This window comes from Callorhinchus milii, unplaced genomic scaffold, assembly GCF_018977255.1.
Source record: "Callorhinchus milii isolate IMCB2004 unplaced genomic scaffold, IMCB_Cmil_1.0 Scaffold26, whole genome shotgun sequence".
Lineage (NCBI taxonomy): Eukaryota > Metazoa > Chordata > Chondrichthyes > Chimaeriformes > Callorhinchidae > Callorhinchus > Callorhinchus milii.
This window is the reverse complement of record NW_024704767.1, coordinates 5,182,690-5,201,872: the sequence shown is the minus strand read 5'-3', so window position 1 is coordinate 5,201,872 and position 19,183 is coordinate 5,182,690. Positions and strand designations below refer to the sequence as shown.

Below are 19,183 nucleotides of genomic sequence, written 5' to 3'. Positions count from 1 at the left end.
AAATGTTAAGACATTTATTGCAGTAATTTGTATGCAAATAATAGTATACCAGAACACTATGAACTGAAATATGTTGCATTCAACTGAACACATCTTACACTGCTGAATAGACAATATATCAGCTGAATTACTGAAATTTCAGACAGGTTATTAACTTAGCCATGAAAAAAATAAAAACTGCACTGTACAAGTAATTTAGTAATTTGTTATTTATGGTTCATTGGAGCCAAGACAAAAAGAAATTAAAGTCTCCAACGAACATCTAAGGCATCACAGAACCAAACATTTTTTTACAAAAATTTTTTCACCTTTGTATCAAAACGTACAATCTGAACACAGAATGTTATTTTTAAACCTCAACTTCACATAACGTTAAAGTGGTTCAAATATTAACTGTTGACAACAGCTGATAATCATTAGAAAACAATGCAGTGTTGTATTGAAAGGAAAGTATACATTTCAACTCCACATCCTTCACAAAGAATACAGCATTACAGCATCTTGGATTTAGTAAAGCCTCTGTAACAGAAATGGCTCAATTTTTTTNAAATCAGCTCATGTGATATAGAAGTAATGTGATTTCACACAGAAAAATGTGGTAACCATTCTCCATTTTAACTGAATCTCATAGCTCTTCATTTTTATTTGATCGGTTATTCTCTTTTGACGTCGCTGCTCCAGCTTTCTTCTTATCTGGTTTGATTTCATTTCTCTTTCCTTTTCCAGGATAAACTTGACCTTCAACAGTAACATCGGTGCAGCGTTCCTGGTTTGTAAGAAAGTCTTTGACTTCCCAAGCATAGCTCCCATCACGCAGCATGAATATGACACGATCAGAGCCCACAACAAATCTACGAGGAAAAAAACGATTAATCTGTTGTCACCTAATGTTTTTAATCCGGTCTCAATCATAATAGAAATGTCCAATTAAAATCAATCAATGTAAAGATGAACCCCTGGAAATTTACCCAAGCGACAATTCATCACTAGCACAAGTGTTAAATATACATAATGAAGAGCATTATAGTGAGGCTAATCCTACACATTTATGGATTATCCAGCAATTATGGTATTGCCAAACAGCAATCAGGAAAGAGTGTGGGTTTATTTTTCTTCTGCTCAGCTATTAGTAGAGATGCCAATTTTTGTGCTCAGCTATTAGTAGAGATGCCAATTTTTGTGCTCGCTGTTACAGGGAAATTAGTGAACTCAATACAGACCAAGAATTCAACCTGAGGATTTCCTGATCAGTTCACATCAACACATTTACTCAAGATAGTGAGGTAGCTGCAGGGTTTTTTCTCCCAAAATATAGAAACAATAAAACTGATTGTGCCAAGTAACAAAACCATTCCAAGTCCAACCCATAATGTAGAAACACTCACCTCTGCACATCATAATTTGCATTGAATAGACTGCCCTGCCAAAGGCCACTGATCTCTTCAGTCTCCTTCTCAGTAGGATTCCCAGACACAGTTGCAAATATCATTAATGTCTTGCCTTTCTTGGTCATCTTCAGAAGGTTTTCAGGCTTGCTTGGATCAATGTTGTTAAAGTCTATTGGTGCAGAAGGTCTCTTGTGTTCTGGTAGATCTCCTTCCTCTATGTCATCATCTTTCTGTTTGGATTAAATACAAAAAAAATTCTACTGCCAGCACAATTGATTAACTTAATATACTTTCAGATTCTTGTGTACGATATGAATTTCTACCTCCATCTAATCAATTGATCACCACTATCTCCTGTTAAATGATGTAGCTCAGTTCATAAAGCCACTGTCTGTAATGTAAAATAGAAAAGATCAGGAAATATCCTCACTTTGTTGATCTCATAAACATCTAATTGGCAGAATAAAGAAGGGCAATCATCATCCAGGGTTCCTATTTCTGATTATTGAAACAATATCGTTTGCATTTAATACAGGATCTAAACACTGAAAGCTCTTCGCCGGGAATTACTTCAAATGCGGTGGGTGTGCTTATATTGCCAAATGCATTAGACATTTTTAAAAAGGATTAGTGTAAATCAGGTGTGACTTCACACCTATGGTTTACTTTCACAGATTAAATTATTTTGGTAACTACTACAGGCTGCTGGAACATATAGAACTAAATCCCACCATCAGGAGAGGAAGATATATATATTTATATGAAATAATAAGTGTCACTTTAGCTCAGTAATTGGCATTCTCATCTCTGGGTCAGGTTGTTGGTTTAAGTCAGGATTCAAATCTAGACTGACATTCCAGTACAATATTGGTAGATTTTTAGAAAGATTTGAAAGCAAGAGTGATTTGGGAGTAAACTCCAGATAGCAGTAGGCACAGTAGTTGAAAGCTCACCCAGGCTCAAGTTTGCAGAGTGGGAATGAGTGATCAAGGGAGTGTGACTACGAGAGATCAGAGATCACAATTAAGGTGTGGCAAGGCCATGGAGGCATTTGAAAGTCAGAACGAGGATATTCAAATCAACAAAATGAGGACGTGCTCATGGAGTCAAGCGCAGGGAAGGAAACGGTCTGCCACGGATCGGAATAGGATGGCAGAGGGTCAAGCTGGAAAGGCAGGTGAGGAGAAACTCTGAAAAGAATTATTTGATTTGAATAATTTTATTTGCTTAACGGTCAAATAAACAATGGCAGTAATAATAATAATAATTGTTTTTTAAAAAAGGAACTACTACCCCCGGAAAAGTGATCCGCTCATCACTTTTTTTACAGCGCCTTTGGGACGTCCTCCCGACGTGAAAGGCGCTCCACGGAATCTTGTTGTTGTTGTTGTTGTTGTAATCGACCAACAACCAGAGGTTCCCACCCACTGCGAGGCTGAAACTTTGAAGGGGGGGGGAGGAGGGTAGTGGTGGGGCGGGGAGGAGGGTAGTGGTGGGGCGGGGAGGAGGGTAGTGGTGGGGGGGCGGGGAGGAGGGTAGTGGTGGGGGGGGGGGGAGGAAGGTAGTGGTGGGGGGGGGGGGAGGAAGGTAGTGGTGGGGGGGGGAGGAGGGTAGTGGGGGGGGGGGGGGGAGGAGGGTAGTGGTGGGGGGGGGAGGGTAGTGGTGGGGGGGGAGGAGGGTAGTGGTGGGGGGGGAGGAGGGTGGTGGTGGGGGGGGAGGAGGGTGGTGGTGGGGGGGGAGGAGGGTGGTGGTGGGGGGGGAGGAGGGTGGTGGTGGGGGGGGAGGAGGGTGGTGGTGGGGGGGAGGAGGGTGGTGGTGGGGGGGGAGGAGGGTGGTGGTGTGGGGGGGGAGGAGGGTGGTGGTGGGGGGGGAGGAGGGTGGTGGTGGGGGGGAGGAGGGTGTGGTGGGGGGGGGAGGAGGGTGGTGGTGGGGGGGGGAGGAGGGTGGTGGTGGGGGGGAGGAGGGTAGTGGTGGGGGGGGGAGGAGGGTGGTGGTGGGGGGGGAGGAGGTAGTGGTGGGGGGCGGGGAGGAGGGTGGTGGTGGGGGGGGGAGGAGGGTAGTGGTGGGGGGCGGGGAGGAGGGTGGTGGTGGGGGGGAGGAGGGTAGTGGTGGGGGGGCAGTGCCCGTCTGAGTGGTTTGTTGTTCCGCTTCTTTTCATCAAAGGAAGGAGGTCAAAGGGAGGAAAGGGATATGTTTTCACTGTGTGTGAGTGTGTGTGTGTGTGGGGGGGAGTACAGTTCTAATATTGAGGCAAATAAAACGCCTTTTTTTGTTTTGAGTTTCTTCTCAATCTTCGGGAAAAGTCTTTTTCTCTCTCTCTCAATCTCAAGCGTACACGTTGACCGACCAGATAATTTGGTCCCTCGCCTCACGAGGGCTGTGGGAAGGAACCTCGTTGCCGGAGTAACACCGTCGTGAAGCGCCTTCCCGCGCCGCTCGGGCCTCCCGACACCCCGGCCTGCCCGACCCCTTACCTCCCACTCCTCGAGCAGCCTCGCCATGTCCGCGTCGTTGTAGTCTCGGATGTCTTTCTTCTTCCTCTGGGCCTTCTGCTTGGCGCCATCTTCGGCGGCGGCGGTGACACAAAGCAGCAGCACCACCGCCAAGGCCAAGAGCCGCACCAGGCTCAGCCCGCCGGCAGCCATCTTTACACCCGCCACAATCCCATTGGCTCCTGCCCTGACCACGTGACCCTCCCCCCCCACCCGCTCCCTGTCCGGGGCTTCCGGCACAGCCTCCACCTCACCGCCACGCCCCAGCCAATAGCAAGAGCCCGTGGGCGCGCCCCAGCCAATAGCAAGAGCCCGTGGGCCCGCCCCAGCCAATAGCAAGAGCCCGCGGGCCCGCCCCAGCCAATAGCAAGAGCCCGCGGGCCCGCCCCAGCCAATAGCAAGAGCCCGTGGGCCCGCCCTAGCCCCCGCCCCGCCCCCTTTCACGGCAATGTCAGCCCTGGAGGCGCTGCTGGTCACGTGATGACCCGCCAGCCAGGGCTCTGCTGAGGGACATTGTATCCTAAAGGTCAATCCTGGTTAAAGGTACAATAAACCACGAGGATGATTTAGAGATAGCAGTCAGGCTGGTGCAATGGGCCGAATGACCTTCTTCTGGGTTAAAACTTTCCACGTGTTCATCATTCCTGTGCGCAACTTTTAGTGTAATACATAAAAGTATTTGTAAACCTGTCGCATATGCCAAGGCAACAACAACAGCCAAATTACGTTTGTATACCTTCGCGTCGGGAGCACGTCCCGAGGCGCCAGAGAGTTACGGACAGACAGAGTTACGGACCCGAGCTGAGGGTCGGGATGGGGGGGGGGGGGGTTGGGGGTAGGGCAGTGGGGGGAAGCAGGAAGATCGAAAGCACGGTCGAAGAGGAGGGTCTTGAAAGTGGCGAGGGAGGGGGTGAGACGGAAGGACTGCAGGATGGAGTTCCAGAGGGTGGGTGCAAAGTGGCGGAAGGCCCGCCCCGCCGATAGTGAGGCGAGCAAGGCGGGGGATGTGAAGCAGGCCGGAGCCCGCTGAGCGGAGGGAACGATCGGGCAGTAGGATAAGAGGGTACGGGTCCAGCTTCGGAACAAAAAACAGAAATTACAAGATTGAATCAGCCAAAGGGCCTTCATTTGAACATCTCTTGTGACCAATTTCGGCCAATTTTAAACATTTTTTTTGAAAGTTTTGAGCCAATGGAAAGCCGTTTTAAAATAGAACATTGAAATCGTGGAGCCAATGGAAGTGAAACATTTTATATTTTAAAAAGTTAGAAAAAGTGTTGGAATCAGAAACGTTGTGGGGTAAATATTTGGTTGTGAACTTTGGCCATTTCAATTGGCGTTGAAACCACTGTATAAAGCAGGGGTTTTTAAAAAGAAATTCCCTTCCCCTCGCTTGATAAAGTCACTATGTAGTTGCAGAAATTTTACAATACGTTTCAAAAAGACGCTAGGTTTAGACTTTCATCGTGCTGAGACAGTCTAGGCTGACACTCTAATGCAGTGCTGATGGAACATTACATTGCCAGAGGTGCCAGCTTTCGCATGAGACATCAAATTGAGGTACCATCTACCTGGTCAGGTGGGCGTTAAAGATTTCATGACACTATTCGAAAAAAGAGAGAATTTCTTTCCAGTGTCCTGGCCAACAATGCCCCAAATAAATTTGTTCATTCACTTCATGGCTGTTTGTGTGACAATTGCTGTATGCAAATTGGCCACCACCAGTTTGCCTACGATCAGTTTGCTTACAAATACTCAAGTCATTATCACTACGTTTCACTCACGTGAAACGCTTTAACATAAGGCGCTATATCGAATGCAAGAATTATTATTACTTCAGCTATGATATAAGCAGAGATGTTACAACTTCGCCCATAAGTATAGTCAATTCACTTTACAGTGTGTTCTGTGAAGCGCTTTGGGACGTCCTCCCGACATGAAAAGCGCTATATCAAATGCAAGGATTATTATTATTATTAATTGGTTTGTGTTATGCCTAGGAAATGGAAAAAGCAGAATACCTACTCCTGATCGTTATCCAGTGACCTCTGCTAATGAAGTACACATTGGTGTCATGTGAGGGCAGGATGTAGCTTAGCTATGATTCCCCCTAAGGTGACTGTCCTGTTAACATTCACTGTCAGGTAATACACCTGAGGTCTGTAGGGGAGTTGCTTTCATCATCCTCATGTGAGGGAGGAGAAAAATCAACCAGAGTTCCCACACTTAATTACATTCAAATGATCCCTATTGAAATATACGAATGCTGAACTGGAATGTGCAAATACTGAGTTTGGCTGTGAATAAATGGAATAGAGTGCCAACATGCACTGCCGAGGCTCGCACATGAAAAATGCTGATTTGGGTGAGGAAGAGTCAGGAATAGAATGCTCAGGAAACTCTACTCAAGGTCCTCAATGTCATTCATCAGAGTAAGTTTATACGCCGTATAAAATGCTGAATTTTCTCTCTCCGATGGCTGTTTGCAAAGCTACAGCCTTGTGTAAAACTTAACCAGATGGCTCTGATATTCTGGCAACTCCTGGATCGATTGCAGTAATATTGAGTTGGATGATCTCAGCCATAATTGAGCCCTGTGCTTCTCATCAATATCCAGTAACCTCTGCTGGAAAATGTGTGTGGACTGCACTCAAGCATCAGCCAATGCCTCTGGAGGGGAAAATAAGACGCTTCAATGCTGGATGTTTGCACCGTTTTTTGGGGGCGGAGTCGTCGAGAAAGACGATAATACTGCGGATCGTATCACCAATCACATAAAATTGTTTCAAAACGACTCGGATTCAAAACTGCTATTAAAGTGGGTGCGAAAATACTTCACCGATAACGGCAATGGAATTTGAAATACCCCCCAGAAGGGGAAATAAAAACGTGTCCGCTCTATAACGTTAACGTGTTGGCTTTTATTTATTGTTTTTTTTTTGGGGGGGGGGGTTTGTAAAAAGAAATCTGTGACCAAAGTACTGTACGTACCTCCCAAACCGATCCCATGCGATGCAGCAACTGAAAAGCACGTTTGGGGAAAAAAAATCTCCTTGGGGGGGGGGGAGGGGGGGGGTGTGATCTTTTTTTTCTCTGCGCGCGTGTGTGGGTGTGTGTGTGTGTGTCTATCTCTCTCTACTGTCTACGCAAAAGACACCCGTGGCATTGGCCAGACAGTTCCTCTCGCACTTGGATCATTCGGCAAACAAACCAAACCAGGAGCGATTGCAGGAAGTATTGGTTCGAAAACTGACAGCGATGAACGAGCCGCGGGTCCGTCCGTCCGTCCGCCCGTCCGTCCGTCTGAGCGCAGCGCCGCTCCCACACCCACAGCATCAATGTAACTTTTTTTTCCCTCTCTCTCTCTCGCTGAGCGGATGTCCCGCCCCCTCACCGCCCGCACTCGCTTTCCGATTGGCTGCCGCGATCCCGTTCGGAAAGGCTGCGCCCGCGGCTCCGCTCCCGATTGGCCGGGCCGGCCCGTCCGTCGCCGACGTCACAATGTTGCCTCTGTCACAATTGATACATTGCTCACTGACGTTCCAGTTGACCGAGGAAGGGCTGGTCGGTGCCCGGAGGGGGGGGGGGAGGGAGGGGGAGGGAGAGAGAGAGATCAGCTCAGACATCACATCAACTTCGTTATCGATTCGCAGCCCCAGGTTTTTTTGGGGGGAGGGAAGGGGACGGGTTTGGGAGAAACCGCCCCCCCCCCCAAAAAAAAAGAACTGCAAACTTTAAACGGGGAGATTTATTTCCAATGGACAGGATTGGACCAATCGGGGCGGGCTTCACCACCCCGTTTGGGATCTAACTTTGTCCCCAGACCGGTAGTCGAATGCGCCCACGTCGGGGCCTCAGGAAGGGATGGATTCGCAGATCGGGGCGCATTGACGGCGAGGGAGAGGTCGCAGAGCTTTCGAGAGCTTCCAGGGGCTCCGGAGGAGGCGGTCTGGCCGGGACTGCCACCCACCTCTGGCCGTGTGACACCCGAACGCATCTGAGCGATTCTTCTTCTGCTCTGGTGAGCTGTGAACTGCTGTAAGTTGAAACGCCCGTAACTAGTTCCTTTGCTGTTACAATCGGGCAGTCCAAGTGGAGCCACACCCTCCTCTGCTTCCTGATAGGAGATGCGGGCTTCAAAAACTGACTTTGCTGTTTTAACAAACAGGACTCAGTTAACGTGGGTGATCGGGTGGGTTTGGGTGTGTGTGTGGGGGTGGGGGGTGGGTGTAGGAGGAGGAGGAGGAGGAGGGGTGGGGGGGGAACTCCCAACTTTTCTCTCTCTCTCTCTCTCTCTCGCTTCAAACGTTATTTAACTATTCAAAGGATTTAAAACAACCAGAGAGAAAGCGAGAGAGAGAGAAAAATATATATATAGAAAAGTGAAAGCTTCACAGCTTGACTCTTTTTTTTCTCCCCCCCCCCCCCCCCTCCCCTCCCCCCTCGTAACCTTTTTTTTTCCAGCAACGACCGGATCATGTACAGGCTCGGGAGGCGGTGGATTCCCAGACAACAGACTTGCCCACCGGGCTGTGCCGGCGACGGGGATTGTTGTGTGTAACGGGGCCCCGCGCCGCGTTTGCAGGAGAAGAATTCACTGGGGGGTGGTGGTGGTGGGGGGTGTGAATAAAGTAAGGTGAGGGTATAAGGGCTCGCAATTTTTTTTTTTTTTGGGGGGGGGGGGGGAGTTTGTTTTGTTTTTTTCCCCCCCATCGGCCGCCCCTTGTTAGAAAGGCTTTCCCCTTTTTTTCTTTTTGAAACCTTGATGGCACGATGATGCGCGCAGAGAGAAATCCTGAGGTCAATCGGAACTGCGCTGGTCAGGGAAGCGGCATGCGAGTGCCCGCTCAGCACTATGGCTAGTAGTGGCTCGGGCAAGTCGACGAGCAACAGCAGCAGCTCCCAGCAGAGGAGGAAACTCGCCTTCCTCTGCGATACGTGCAAAAGCAAAATGCAACTGGTAGCCGACCTGCTCCTGCTGTCCAGCGACAGCCGCCCGGTCACCACCGAGAGCCTGTCCGTCTTCGGCGAGTCCTTCGAAAAGTGCCGGGACACCATCATCGCCCGGACGAAAGGGCTCTCCATCCTGACCCACGACGTGCAGAGTCAGCTGAACATGGGCAAGTTCGCCGAGGTGGGCGAGAGCCTGGCGGAGATGTGCGACCTGGTGGCTTCCCTGGTCGAGTGCTCGGCGCACGCCGCCTACTTGGCGGCGGTGGAGAGCCCGGGCTCGCTGGCGGCGGTGCCGGGGCTGGTGGACCGTTACCGGATGACCCGAGCCCGGCACGAAGTGGAACGGAGCTGCCAGGTGGTCCGGAGCTCGGCGCTGGCCGACCTGACGCCGCAGCTGCTGCTGGAGGTCTCGCAGAACCTGTCCAAGAGCCTGAAGAGCCTGACGGACGCCTGCGTGCTGGCCAGCGAGAGCAGCGGGGACCGCTTCGCCCGGGAGCAGTTCAAGCTGAGCGTCAAATGCATGAGCACCAGCGCCACTGCCCTGTTGGCCTGCGTCAAGGAAGTCAAGACGTGCCCGAGCGAACTGACGCGCAACCGGTGCGTGCTGTTCGGCGCCCCCCTGATCCACTCGGTCCACGCCCTGGTGGGTTTCGCCACCGAGCCCCAGTTCTTGGGCAAGGCGGCCACCGTGAGCCCCGAGGGCAAAGCCGTGCAGACCGCCGTCCTCGGGGGGGCCATGAGCGTGGTGTCCGCCTGTGTGCTCCTCACCCAGTGCCTCAGGGATATCGTTCAGCAGCACTCGCCCCCCGACGCGGCCAAGACGCCCGACTACCGGGAGCGCTTGAAGAACTCCGCCGTCGCCGTGTCCGACGGCTGTAACTTGCTGTCGCAGGCGCTGAGGGAGCGGTCCTCGCCCCGGACTCTACCGCCCGTCAACTCCCACTCTGTGAATTAATTCCGAGTTTCGCGCACGAGAATGAAATCGGTGGACGACGATGGGGGGTGTGGGGGGGGGGGAGGGGGTGGGGTGGGGGGGGGAGAAACTACTCACACGCGCTCACACTCACTCACCACTCTCACTCCACCACTCACACTCACACACACTCACACACACACTCACACACAGTCTTACACACACACACACTCACATTCTTACACACTCACTCACACACACACACTTTCTTACACACTCACTCACACACACTCTTACACACACACACACACACACACTCACATTCTTACACTCACACACACACACTCACACTTTTACTCGCACTCACACACTCACTCTCACACTTACACACACTCTTACGCACTCACTCTTACTCTCACACACACTTACACACACACTCACACACACAAACTCTCACACTCTTACACACACTCACACACTCACTCGCACTCTCACTCACTCATTCACTCACTCACACCCAAAAAGTTCCATATGCCAAAGAAAAAAAAATTGTGCTGAAATCGGTTTGGAATAATTGATGATGATGATGATGATGATGATTATTGTTATTATATATATTGGAAAACGAAAAAGAGAAAAAAAAACATCAAAGTGAACTAGTTTGGTGTGAGCTATGAAAAGAAAAGAGAAAACCATCAAAAAATAGGCTTAATCGCGCTGGGTGCGGTTCAAGTCCGTGTCTTCCGGAAATTCTCGTTTTATATATATATATATATGTATATATATATAAAATCACCATTATTAATTAGTCTGCGGTTTAGTTGTGAAGAAAGGGTTACCTCAAAATAAAACACACATTAATAACGTGATGGATGTAGCTCCACATGTATGTATGATCTGTGGAATCAAATGGTTAGAGAAGTTTGAATTTGGTGTTTAGTGAGAAAGAAAGCGTGCAGTTGTTTGTGATCATGATGTTTCTTTTCCTTTCCACGTCTTGATTTTTTAAAGTTGGGGATAAAAGCTGCTGTGAGAGTGTTTTTCCTTTTTCAATTTTACACTATTGCCAGACGTGGAAACCTCTTTATGTCAGTTTTCTTGCATGTACTGGAGTATTTATTTCAACTATTAAAATGTTATGTTTCTCATGAGCCTTTTTTGTTAAATATATTTAGTATCCCTTTTTACGTTGTATTATAGCTCCCTTCCCCCGTCACGTATAAAATAATGTGAAGTAAAAAAAAATCTTGAAAAGATAAATGATTTATGTATGGATGCTGTGCTATTCTGGTTACCTTCCTGAGCCTGAGGTCTTACTAACTCCTAGTGGAACAGTATCATAATGGCAGGAAATGAATGAACGTGATCAATAATTAGCACAATGCTTACAGGGTTTTATGAATGGTGCAGTTATCAACAAAGCTGAACATTCAGACCCTGCTTTCATCAATGAAAAAACAATGGACGAAGAGTCCCTTGACCACCCTCCCATTTATTAGAAGGGACACTGGTAACTAAAGCAGTATAGAAGAAACTGAAAAGTAATTTAAGGCGTGCTTCGGTAAATTTATAGCTGAAAACTGTATTCCTTTACGAGATATTTCAAGACCAGCCTAGAGAAGATTTAAGGACAAAGGCTACTCCAACTTTACAAACCCAAGCATGAGAAATAAATTGTTTGTGTTTAGCTGAACCCAATCAATCAGAGCTTTTGTCTGATGTACTGACATAAATTCTTGTGAAAAACAATCTGGCATGGATATGACTGTGAAAGTGCCGTTACTGGCACTGCCGTTTGCTTTCACTAAGGTTTTAGGTTTGAGATTTAATATTCCCTGTGTTCTCAGAGAGAAGTAGAACTAATTAGCAACGAGGGATGTCAAAGCCCTACGATGCATCTTTTTTTCTCATTTAGAACTTATGAACTGTTGTCTTTGTGATAAGCTTTCCAATCAATAGGGTAAACTCGATCACTAGCTTTCTATAGCTTTGTTTTTTTCTTTGCAAAATGTGTTCCCTGGAAGAGGTAGAGTTACATTTCACAACTTTGTGAATTATTAAACAGTATTTGTTTTGCGTGGTATATAGCAACCTCCCTAACTTGCGACAATCTTTGATCAGAACAAGTAAATTTTTCTTTTGAAGGCCATTCTCCCCAATGGCAAGTTCTTGTTCTGTGATTAAAATTTCAATATAATAAAAATGGGATGCAGTTTAGCAAGTAACATTCTATATACAGTAAGTTATTATCTAAAGTACTCCGTACATCAATCTTATTTGTTTTTGTTTTTAAAAATCAGATCTAAACCTTTTAGGAATTGCATCTTTGACTTGATTTTCTCTGCAAAATGTTATGTTGGAAAAAGACTGTAGACTGTTCTACATGCCAGTTTTAAAAAAAATTGTGTTGGTAGATTTGTTCTCTGGCCTACATAGGCTTTGCCAAATTAAGTCCAGTAAACTGCAAGAATACTTCAAATAATTTAAGATACTTTTGACAGTCGTTTGCTGTGATACAATTCAGGTCAATGGAAAGTAGTGTAAACTGTGGATGCTTGCCAAACAGTGACATCAATGTGGTTTTCAGAAAGATCTTGACATAATATTGTATCTGTGATCCTGGTATTAATGTTCATTTTCAGAGCAATTTGAATTGAATGAAGTATTTGCAGAATGTTGTACCGTAGAACACCAGGAACTGCTCTACTGCAAATGATAAAACGATGTTCAGCACCTGAGTCCAACACCATTCCCGTTCATGGCAATGAAAACATTATCTCAGTATCAAGTTTTAAAAGCCACACCGATTTTATAGACACGACCAAATCCCTGTCTGGGCGTCAGAAATCAAGTTGTTGTACTTCACCTATAAAATGAAATTCCCCCCTTCCCCTGCTTGTATGACCAAGCTGGGCAGATTGCAGATTCAAATTCCGGTCTGTGCTGGTAGCTGATGTCAAAAGGGGCAGCAGTTATAGTGCTACAACTGGGGATTTAATAATAATAATCCTTGCATTTGATATTCTGCCTTATCACATCTCCGCGATGTCTCCAAAAGCTTCACAGCATATTGTTGTAAAGTGAATTAACTCTTTACTTTGTGGGCAAAACGCGGAAGCCAATTGTGCACAGCAGTGCCCCGCACACAGTGGTGGATTGATTGACCAAATTTTTGTTATTCTTTAAAAAAATATATTTTTCTTTGAAGGTGAGAATCAGTCCGGGTTTCCGCTCCTGATTGCTATCCAGAGACCTCAGTTGAATGGGTGTGGATGTCGGGTGTGGACAGGATCAGGGTGAGGCTGTAATGCCCTCTTGCTCCCCCCCCCCCCTCCCCCTCATGGCCGAATAACCTGCCAATACTGTCAAGATTTGCACATGAATCATGGCCACTCGGGCAAGGTAACAGAGGGTGACCTCTGGAACTGTACCTTACTGGAAAGGGGGAAAAAAAGAGTAAAACGCCTCCAGGAAAGAAGGGTGAGGAAGAAAATTGGCACAGAGTTAAAATAAAATCATTTAATACGCGGATAGATACATTGTGGCCTGAAATTTAAAAGAGATACTCAAGCATGAACCATTTCAATTTCCTTAAAATTATAACCCTGTTTATAAAAACTCGCCATAATTTTCTAGAAACAATGTCCTTGGTTGTGTGGGCCTGGATTTCTGTTGGAAGTAATTTTCTAAAATTCTATAGACATCTTGTCGTGAGCTGCAGCTCACACTAAAATGAAGCTGGTGTATTTTGTTCTGTAAAAAAAATTAAATGCGCAGTTACTCAGCTCCTTAATTTTCTGTAACAGTAGGCATTCTCATGTGAATACCTATGGAAAAAGTTGCTCATACACAGTTGGATGTTGGAACAACATTTTTGAAGATAAATTTACATCTTGTATTTCCTTATCTGTCGATTTACTGTTTCATACTTTAACTGGATGATTTTCTTATATAGATGCTTGCTTTCCCTCTGAATGTTGTGCTCGCGAAAATCTTATTTTGTTCTTGAAATGGGACGGTTTGCCATTGGGGCATTCAGTGTCAGCAACAAGGAGGTTTAGTTCCAGCATAGTTAGATGAACATTGAAATTCCTTCCATTCTGTCTCAGTGTGCTTCAGTAACAGCTTCAGAAGGAGCACCTGTTTCTGCATTACTGTAACATTTCTCTATGCCACACATCCTGTGGCCCTTCTGAATGAATTTGCAAATTTAGTGCTCATTTGATAATGGGATTTGTGCTGTGGGACCTTGCTCCCGAATGAACTGAGTTGTGTCCTCCTAAAGTAATTTCAGATAGGATGATTAGTTTAATAGTCTGAGGCAACTTTCATCCAAATCAGTCTGTGCTGGTTTTGAATCAGAGTCCCTGAGTTTAACTGCAGTTTATAAAGCTGTGTTGCCTGCAGTCATTCATTGGCTGAGAAAGCATCCTGTAAAGTATTGAGAACACTGGGACTGCTTATTTAAACACATCAACGATCTAAGCAACTAGATTTTATGGCATCAGAGGCAACAAGTTTTGCATCAGAAGACCAGTCACAGATAACCGTTTCATTATATATATATATTTTTTTAAGAATTCAAAAAGTACTAAATTTAAGATGGAAACTTAATAGAGATTTATTCTGTCATGTTTGCTTAAACACGTCTATTATTTTGTGTTAGCAAAACCAAGATAAAATGTCTGGCTTATTTTCCTATATTCTTAAAAAAAGATTGATATATCCTAATTAGTGATGTTTTCTGTAGCTTCCGATAGTGTGATAATTACACTTGGAAGTGTAATTTTTAAGAAAATATTGTGTAGTATGTGGCTTGGTAAGTAATTTAAAAAAAAAAGGGTTTTAGAAAAAGCTAGTGGCTCGGGTCAAAATGGCTTGACAAAGTAATGAAGGTCTAGTAATCCAAGGCATTGTTGGTTTGTCACTAAGACTTGGAATTGTAGACATACCCCCAGTTCCGCAAGTGACTAGAATATCATTCTCATATTGAAATAAATAAGGTAAACGATCATTGATCTTCAGAACATGCTGCTGAAACACTAATTGATGTTTTGAAGCCTATTGTGGAGCCCTGTAGCTCAGTGGTAAGAGCACTCGCTTTGCAAGTGAGAGACCTGAGTTCAATTCCAGGCAGAGGGCGAAACCTTGGGCAAGTTTCCTTACTCCACACAGAGCCTAATAATAATCCCTCCAAAACAAAACAATAATAAATTGGTCATTTTCAATCTACGACTGTTTGTGGGACATTGCTGTGCACAATTGGCTGCCGCGTTCGCCCACAAATATACAGTCAATTCACTTTGCAGTGTGTTCTGTGAAGCGCTTTGGGACGTCCTCCCGACGTGAAAAGCGCTATATCAAATGCAAGGATTATTATTATTATTATTGTGACAGTAGATGCTGAGAATAGACTTAAATTTTTGATTGCAATAGCATTTGGGCCAATTGCTGGTGTTATGGCTCCCAATGTGATCAGACTTAGATAATAAAGATTCTAAGTACGAAAATGCTTAATAGAATGTTTAAATATCATGTGCTCATGGTCATAGTCTATTTACAGTATGCATCAACAAAATGTTTAAAAATGAGCATACTGATAAGTTATTAGTAAGGTTTGGAATTGCATATGAATGAAAAAGGTAGGTTTTAAATATATAATTTTGCATGTTTTTTTCAGGGAAGAAGTCAGAAATGCAATCTGAGCTCCAATGCCTCAGTGTTGTACTGTATCCAATGTTTCAGACAGCTAGCTCCTGGATGGGCCTGTGAAAACACACAATAGGAAGCCTTTTGTACTGAAGCTGGGTTTGAGAGCTTTTGCATTGGAATTGTGAAGCTTAGCTTTGGCTGTCAGGTTGCATCAAAATGATCTAAGCCACGGGAAGAAGGTGGATCAGGACAAGGCTTCAAAGTAACCCTGGGGAACTAAAAAAGCCTCGAAACTTTGATACACCCTGTTATTGTTTTCAATTTGGGATACACTGGGGATTGTTTATCATTTAATGGCCATTCAATAGAAGGTTTACACCCCTTCCCTGCATGATTTTAAAACACACTAATCTCACCTCGAAATAGCAGTGAATTTGTAAGATTTCCTGTTCAAAACACTGGACCTATTCTCTCACAACCGATGTCCATCCATCTCCATTTTGTGATGTAGGAAATGGAATCTCTACTGGGATATAAGCAGAAACGCAATGTTTTTTGTTGAGAACTCTGCCTTTTTGAAAAAACCTCAGATAAGTGGCAGCTGACAGTCAAAAGATGTATAATGCGACTTGTTACTTATCATATGCACGTCAGCTTGGATTTTCTTTAAATGAAACAAAATGCCGGATCATGTAAAACATGTTTAGCTCTGATCTGACAATTCCATATGCCGTTGTTTTCTTTGTCCTCAATATTTTTTCCCTGACAAAAGAAATGCAGTTTAAATCACGACAGCTACTGCAAAAAAAAATTGGCCTTCGCTAACTCAGCTGGATAAAATATCAGAGCAATAGAACAAATATAAAATGCTCCCCTTGTGTGCATTTTGAGAGTAGTAGTTCTGCATTAATTCTGATCTGTGTACCAGCTAGCTCTTTTATGAGTGAGTAAATTATGGTGTAGTTTAAGATGCTCAACCCAGCAAACACTACCACAATAATCTTAATGTTTTATGTTCTATCTTTGTATTTACTGAAGTCATTCCTTCTGTACTTCCAGCACTTGTTCCTTTTTGCAATCCTCCTCCTAATCTTGAGTGAATAAGAAACCTTAACAGCCCACTGATGCAGGGTTATTGGGTTTATGGGACATAAGTTTTATGTTTTTTGTAATAGAATTCATTAGGATGGAGAAGCAGTTAATGGATAAAGAGAGAGAGAAGCGGATCGTGCATGTACTCTTTGCCCCCATCTACTACTGACCTTTCCTCTTAAGAAAAAAGTGAAACTGTACTGAAGCTTTTTTTTACACCCCTGAATTCAACCTGCATATCATCAAATTAAATTTGATTTACCCAGTTTAATTACTTAGATTCAAAATGAATACTTTTTATATTTACATAAGCTATACTCTTGTTTAATTCTTATCTATAACTCTAAAGACTTAGATGATTTCATAGTTCCTGCAATAAACAGGTTTTGTGTAAGATTAGAAATTCAAAGTTCTGTTAATGTTAACATACAACTTCATGTAATGCTTCAAGATTGTTTGCAATTGGATCAAAGAACAGAACATTGACAAACTGCCCAAGGTTTGTAACTAATATAACGTTTAACATATTTTTGTTTTAAACCAGTAATGTGGCAGAAAAAATCAGTCTACACCGTCAGGCTAAAATAATGGACACTGAATTTAATGTTCCTTATTATAAGATGGTTTGCCTTTCTTGCACATTTTGACTATTTTCATTTGAGGCTAATAATAATAATAATTATTTGATATATTGCACTGTATCAAATGTGTCACTGTATCAAGGATTATTATTGTTGTTAGCACAAGATGTCAATAAACAAATTGCATAAAAGACAAATCATTTTAGTTTAATAATAAACATGTCTGATGTGATATATTTGCATTTCATTCTTGGTCTTTCTGACCTTGGAGAGGGCCATATTAAAAACTGGAAGTGTTTCGCAACATGTATAAATTCCTGTAAGTTTAATTATGAAAAACAATTTTGTACTAAGGCGTCAGCACCATAATAACTTTGTGTTTATTAATGATTCCAATATTGTTCACAAAATATAATAATAGAAACTGCACCTTACCAATACTGTTAAAGCATTGGTAAGTTTCAGTGCAATTCTCCATAGAACAGTAGAAATTGACAGCACAGAAGGCCATTCAGGCCATGTGTCTGTGCTGACTCTTTTAAAGAACAATCCTTTCTCTGCCATTAACCTGACTTTTTACCCATTACCCTGTGGTTTGCTTCTTTTTAAATATCTCTTTATTTCCCTTTTGAAAGCTGATATGTTCCAACTTAGACCAAACTACCTTTTTGATAGCTTTGATAACTTGCAGGGTTGAGAGCACACTGTATTTTTACCTCCAGGTTTCATTGATGAGCTAGATAGGCTGGTCAGCTATCAATAATGCCCTGGATTACCTGCTGGTGTGAATATCTGTACCTATAGCTGTGGAAACAGTTTAAAATTAAGGAGACCCTGACAATATATTTTCTTTCTTCCCCCTTGGAATGTTTGTTTAGACATATTGATATTTTGACCCTTAAAAGGGTGGAGAGTGGAGTAAGCCCACTAGGATTTAAACCAAAACCTTCTGGATACAAATGCAGTACTCAGCCGAGTGAAGTAGCTGAAGCTGATTTATTCTCGGCTACATTACTCACATTTCCTTTTCAAATTAGCATGCAGATGATCTGCGAGACTCAACCAAGTAACAATTCTCCACAAATGCAGAACCATTGTACTGTTAAAAACTGTGGGGAGCCTGGATGAATCAGAAAGAATAAGTACATTGAGCCGTCATCCAGTTAGATTTTTCTTGGGGAGAATATTTTGGCGTTTGCATTTTGTAACCAGCGGCAGTGTTAAATATAGCAGTGAAGCTTATTTGAAAAAAAATTACAAATGGAGTTAAATTTGACAGAACCCAGGGAGCTCATTTTAAGTATGCCACTTAACATTTACTTAATCTTTTACACTAATTACACTACCAAACGCCATAAGCTTTGATTCCTATAAAGAAAAGCAGCTTGAACATCAAATATTTAGACCATTTATTTGCTATTAAACTAATCTAATCTTCCCCCCTATATAGTACATCATTCAATCATTATGGATAGAAAATGTTTGATCTAACTAAATGCTGTTAACCAGGATACAATTATCATCTGTGTGGTTCCAGGACTGGCTTTAGCGAGTAAATCTTGTTTAACAACTAGTTAAACAAAATATATTATGTCAAAATATATTAAATGCAGCTATAGCATAAAACCTGTGCTGCTGGTGATTTTTGTTTTCCCTCACTAGTGAAAAGATTGCTCAGAATTTATCAATGAACTATATATCTGTTAAGTTTTTGGAAGAACAAAAAAAAGAGTTTTACCCCCCCCCCCCCCCCCCCCCCCCCCCACCAACAACAAAATAGGAATGTGCCTTTGTTCAAAGTTGGAATACACAGACTTTGATTTTGACTGCCATCTATATTCCTGCAATTACTGTGTCCTCAGATATTTAACAGCTGGCTGCTGCTCACTGGTACTGCTGGAATTTTTACCATAACATCTGCACTGACTGTATAATTGGCAAGTCACCAAAACAGAAGTAACCTTGGCCTTTTTTTTTCAAATGAACTTTTTGTCGGATTTCTAGGCAGTACATTTTATGACTTTTGTTTATAACAAACGTATAACAGGAAAACTGCACCTATTGTTTCCACAGATCTTCGTACCAAAATACAGAATGGTTTCAACATCCAAA

General features: G+C 43.9%; 2 protein-coding genes across 3 annotated transcripts; one reads left to right on the top strand and one right to left on the bottom strand.

Moving 5' to 3' along the window:
- On the bottom strand, window positions 1-4,039 carry mesd (mesoderm development LRP chaperone). Its single transcript, NM_001292539.1, is given in 3 exon segments — window positions 1-851; window positions 1,386-1,618; window positions 3,863-4,039. Coding segments are annotated over 3 exon segments (630 nt in total). The 5' UTR covers window positions 4,034-4,039; the 3' UTR covers window positions 1-625.
- Window positions 4,040-7,466: 3,427 nt separating this feature from the next.
- tlnrd1 (talin rod domain containing 1) lies at window positions 7,467-9,823 on the top strand. Of its 2 annotated transcripts, none has more exons than XM_042344108.1 (2): window positions 7,467-7,901; window positions 8,345-9,823. In XM_042344108.1, exon 2 carries the CDS (start codon window positions 8,736-8,738, stop codon window positions 9,786-9,788), a length of 1,053 nt encoding a protein of 350 aa, XP_042200042.1. In that variant the 5' UTR covers window positions 7,467-7,901; window positions 8,345-8,735; the 3' UTR covers window positions 9,789-9,823. The 2 variants fall into 2 exon arrangements, with proteins under 2 accessions (XP_042200042.1, XP_042200041.1); XM_042344107.1 differs by having other exon boundaries at window positions 7,467-7,918.
- The last annotated feature ends 9,360 nt before the right edge of the window (window positions 9,824-19,183 follow it).

Coding starts and splice junctions, on each gene's coding strand:
- tlnrd1 (XM_042344108.1), top strand. CDS start 8,736: ATGGCTAGTAGTGGCTCGGGCAAGTCGACGAGCAACAGCAGCAGCTCC.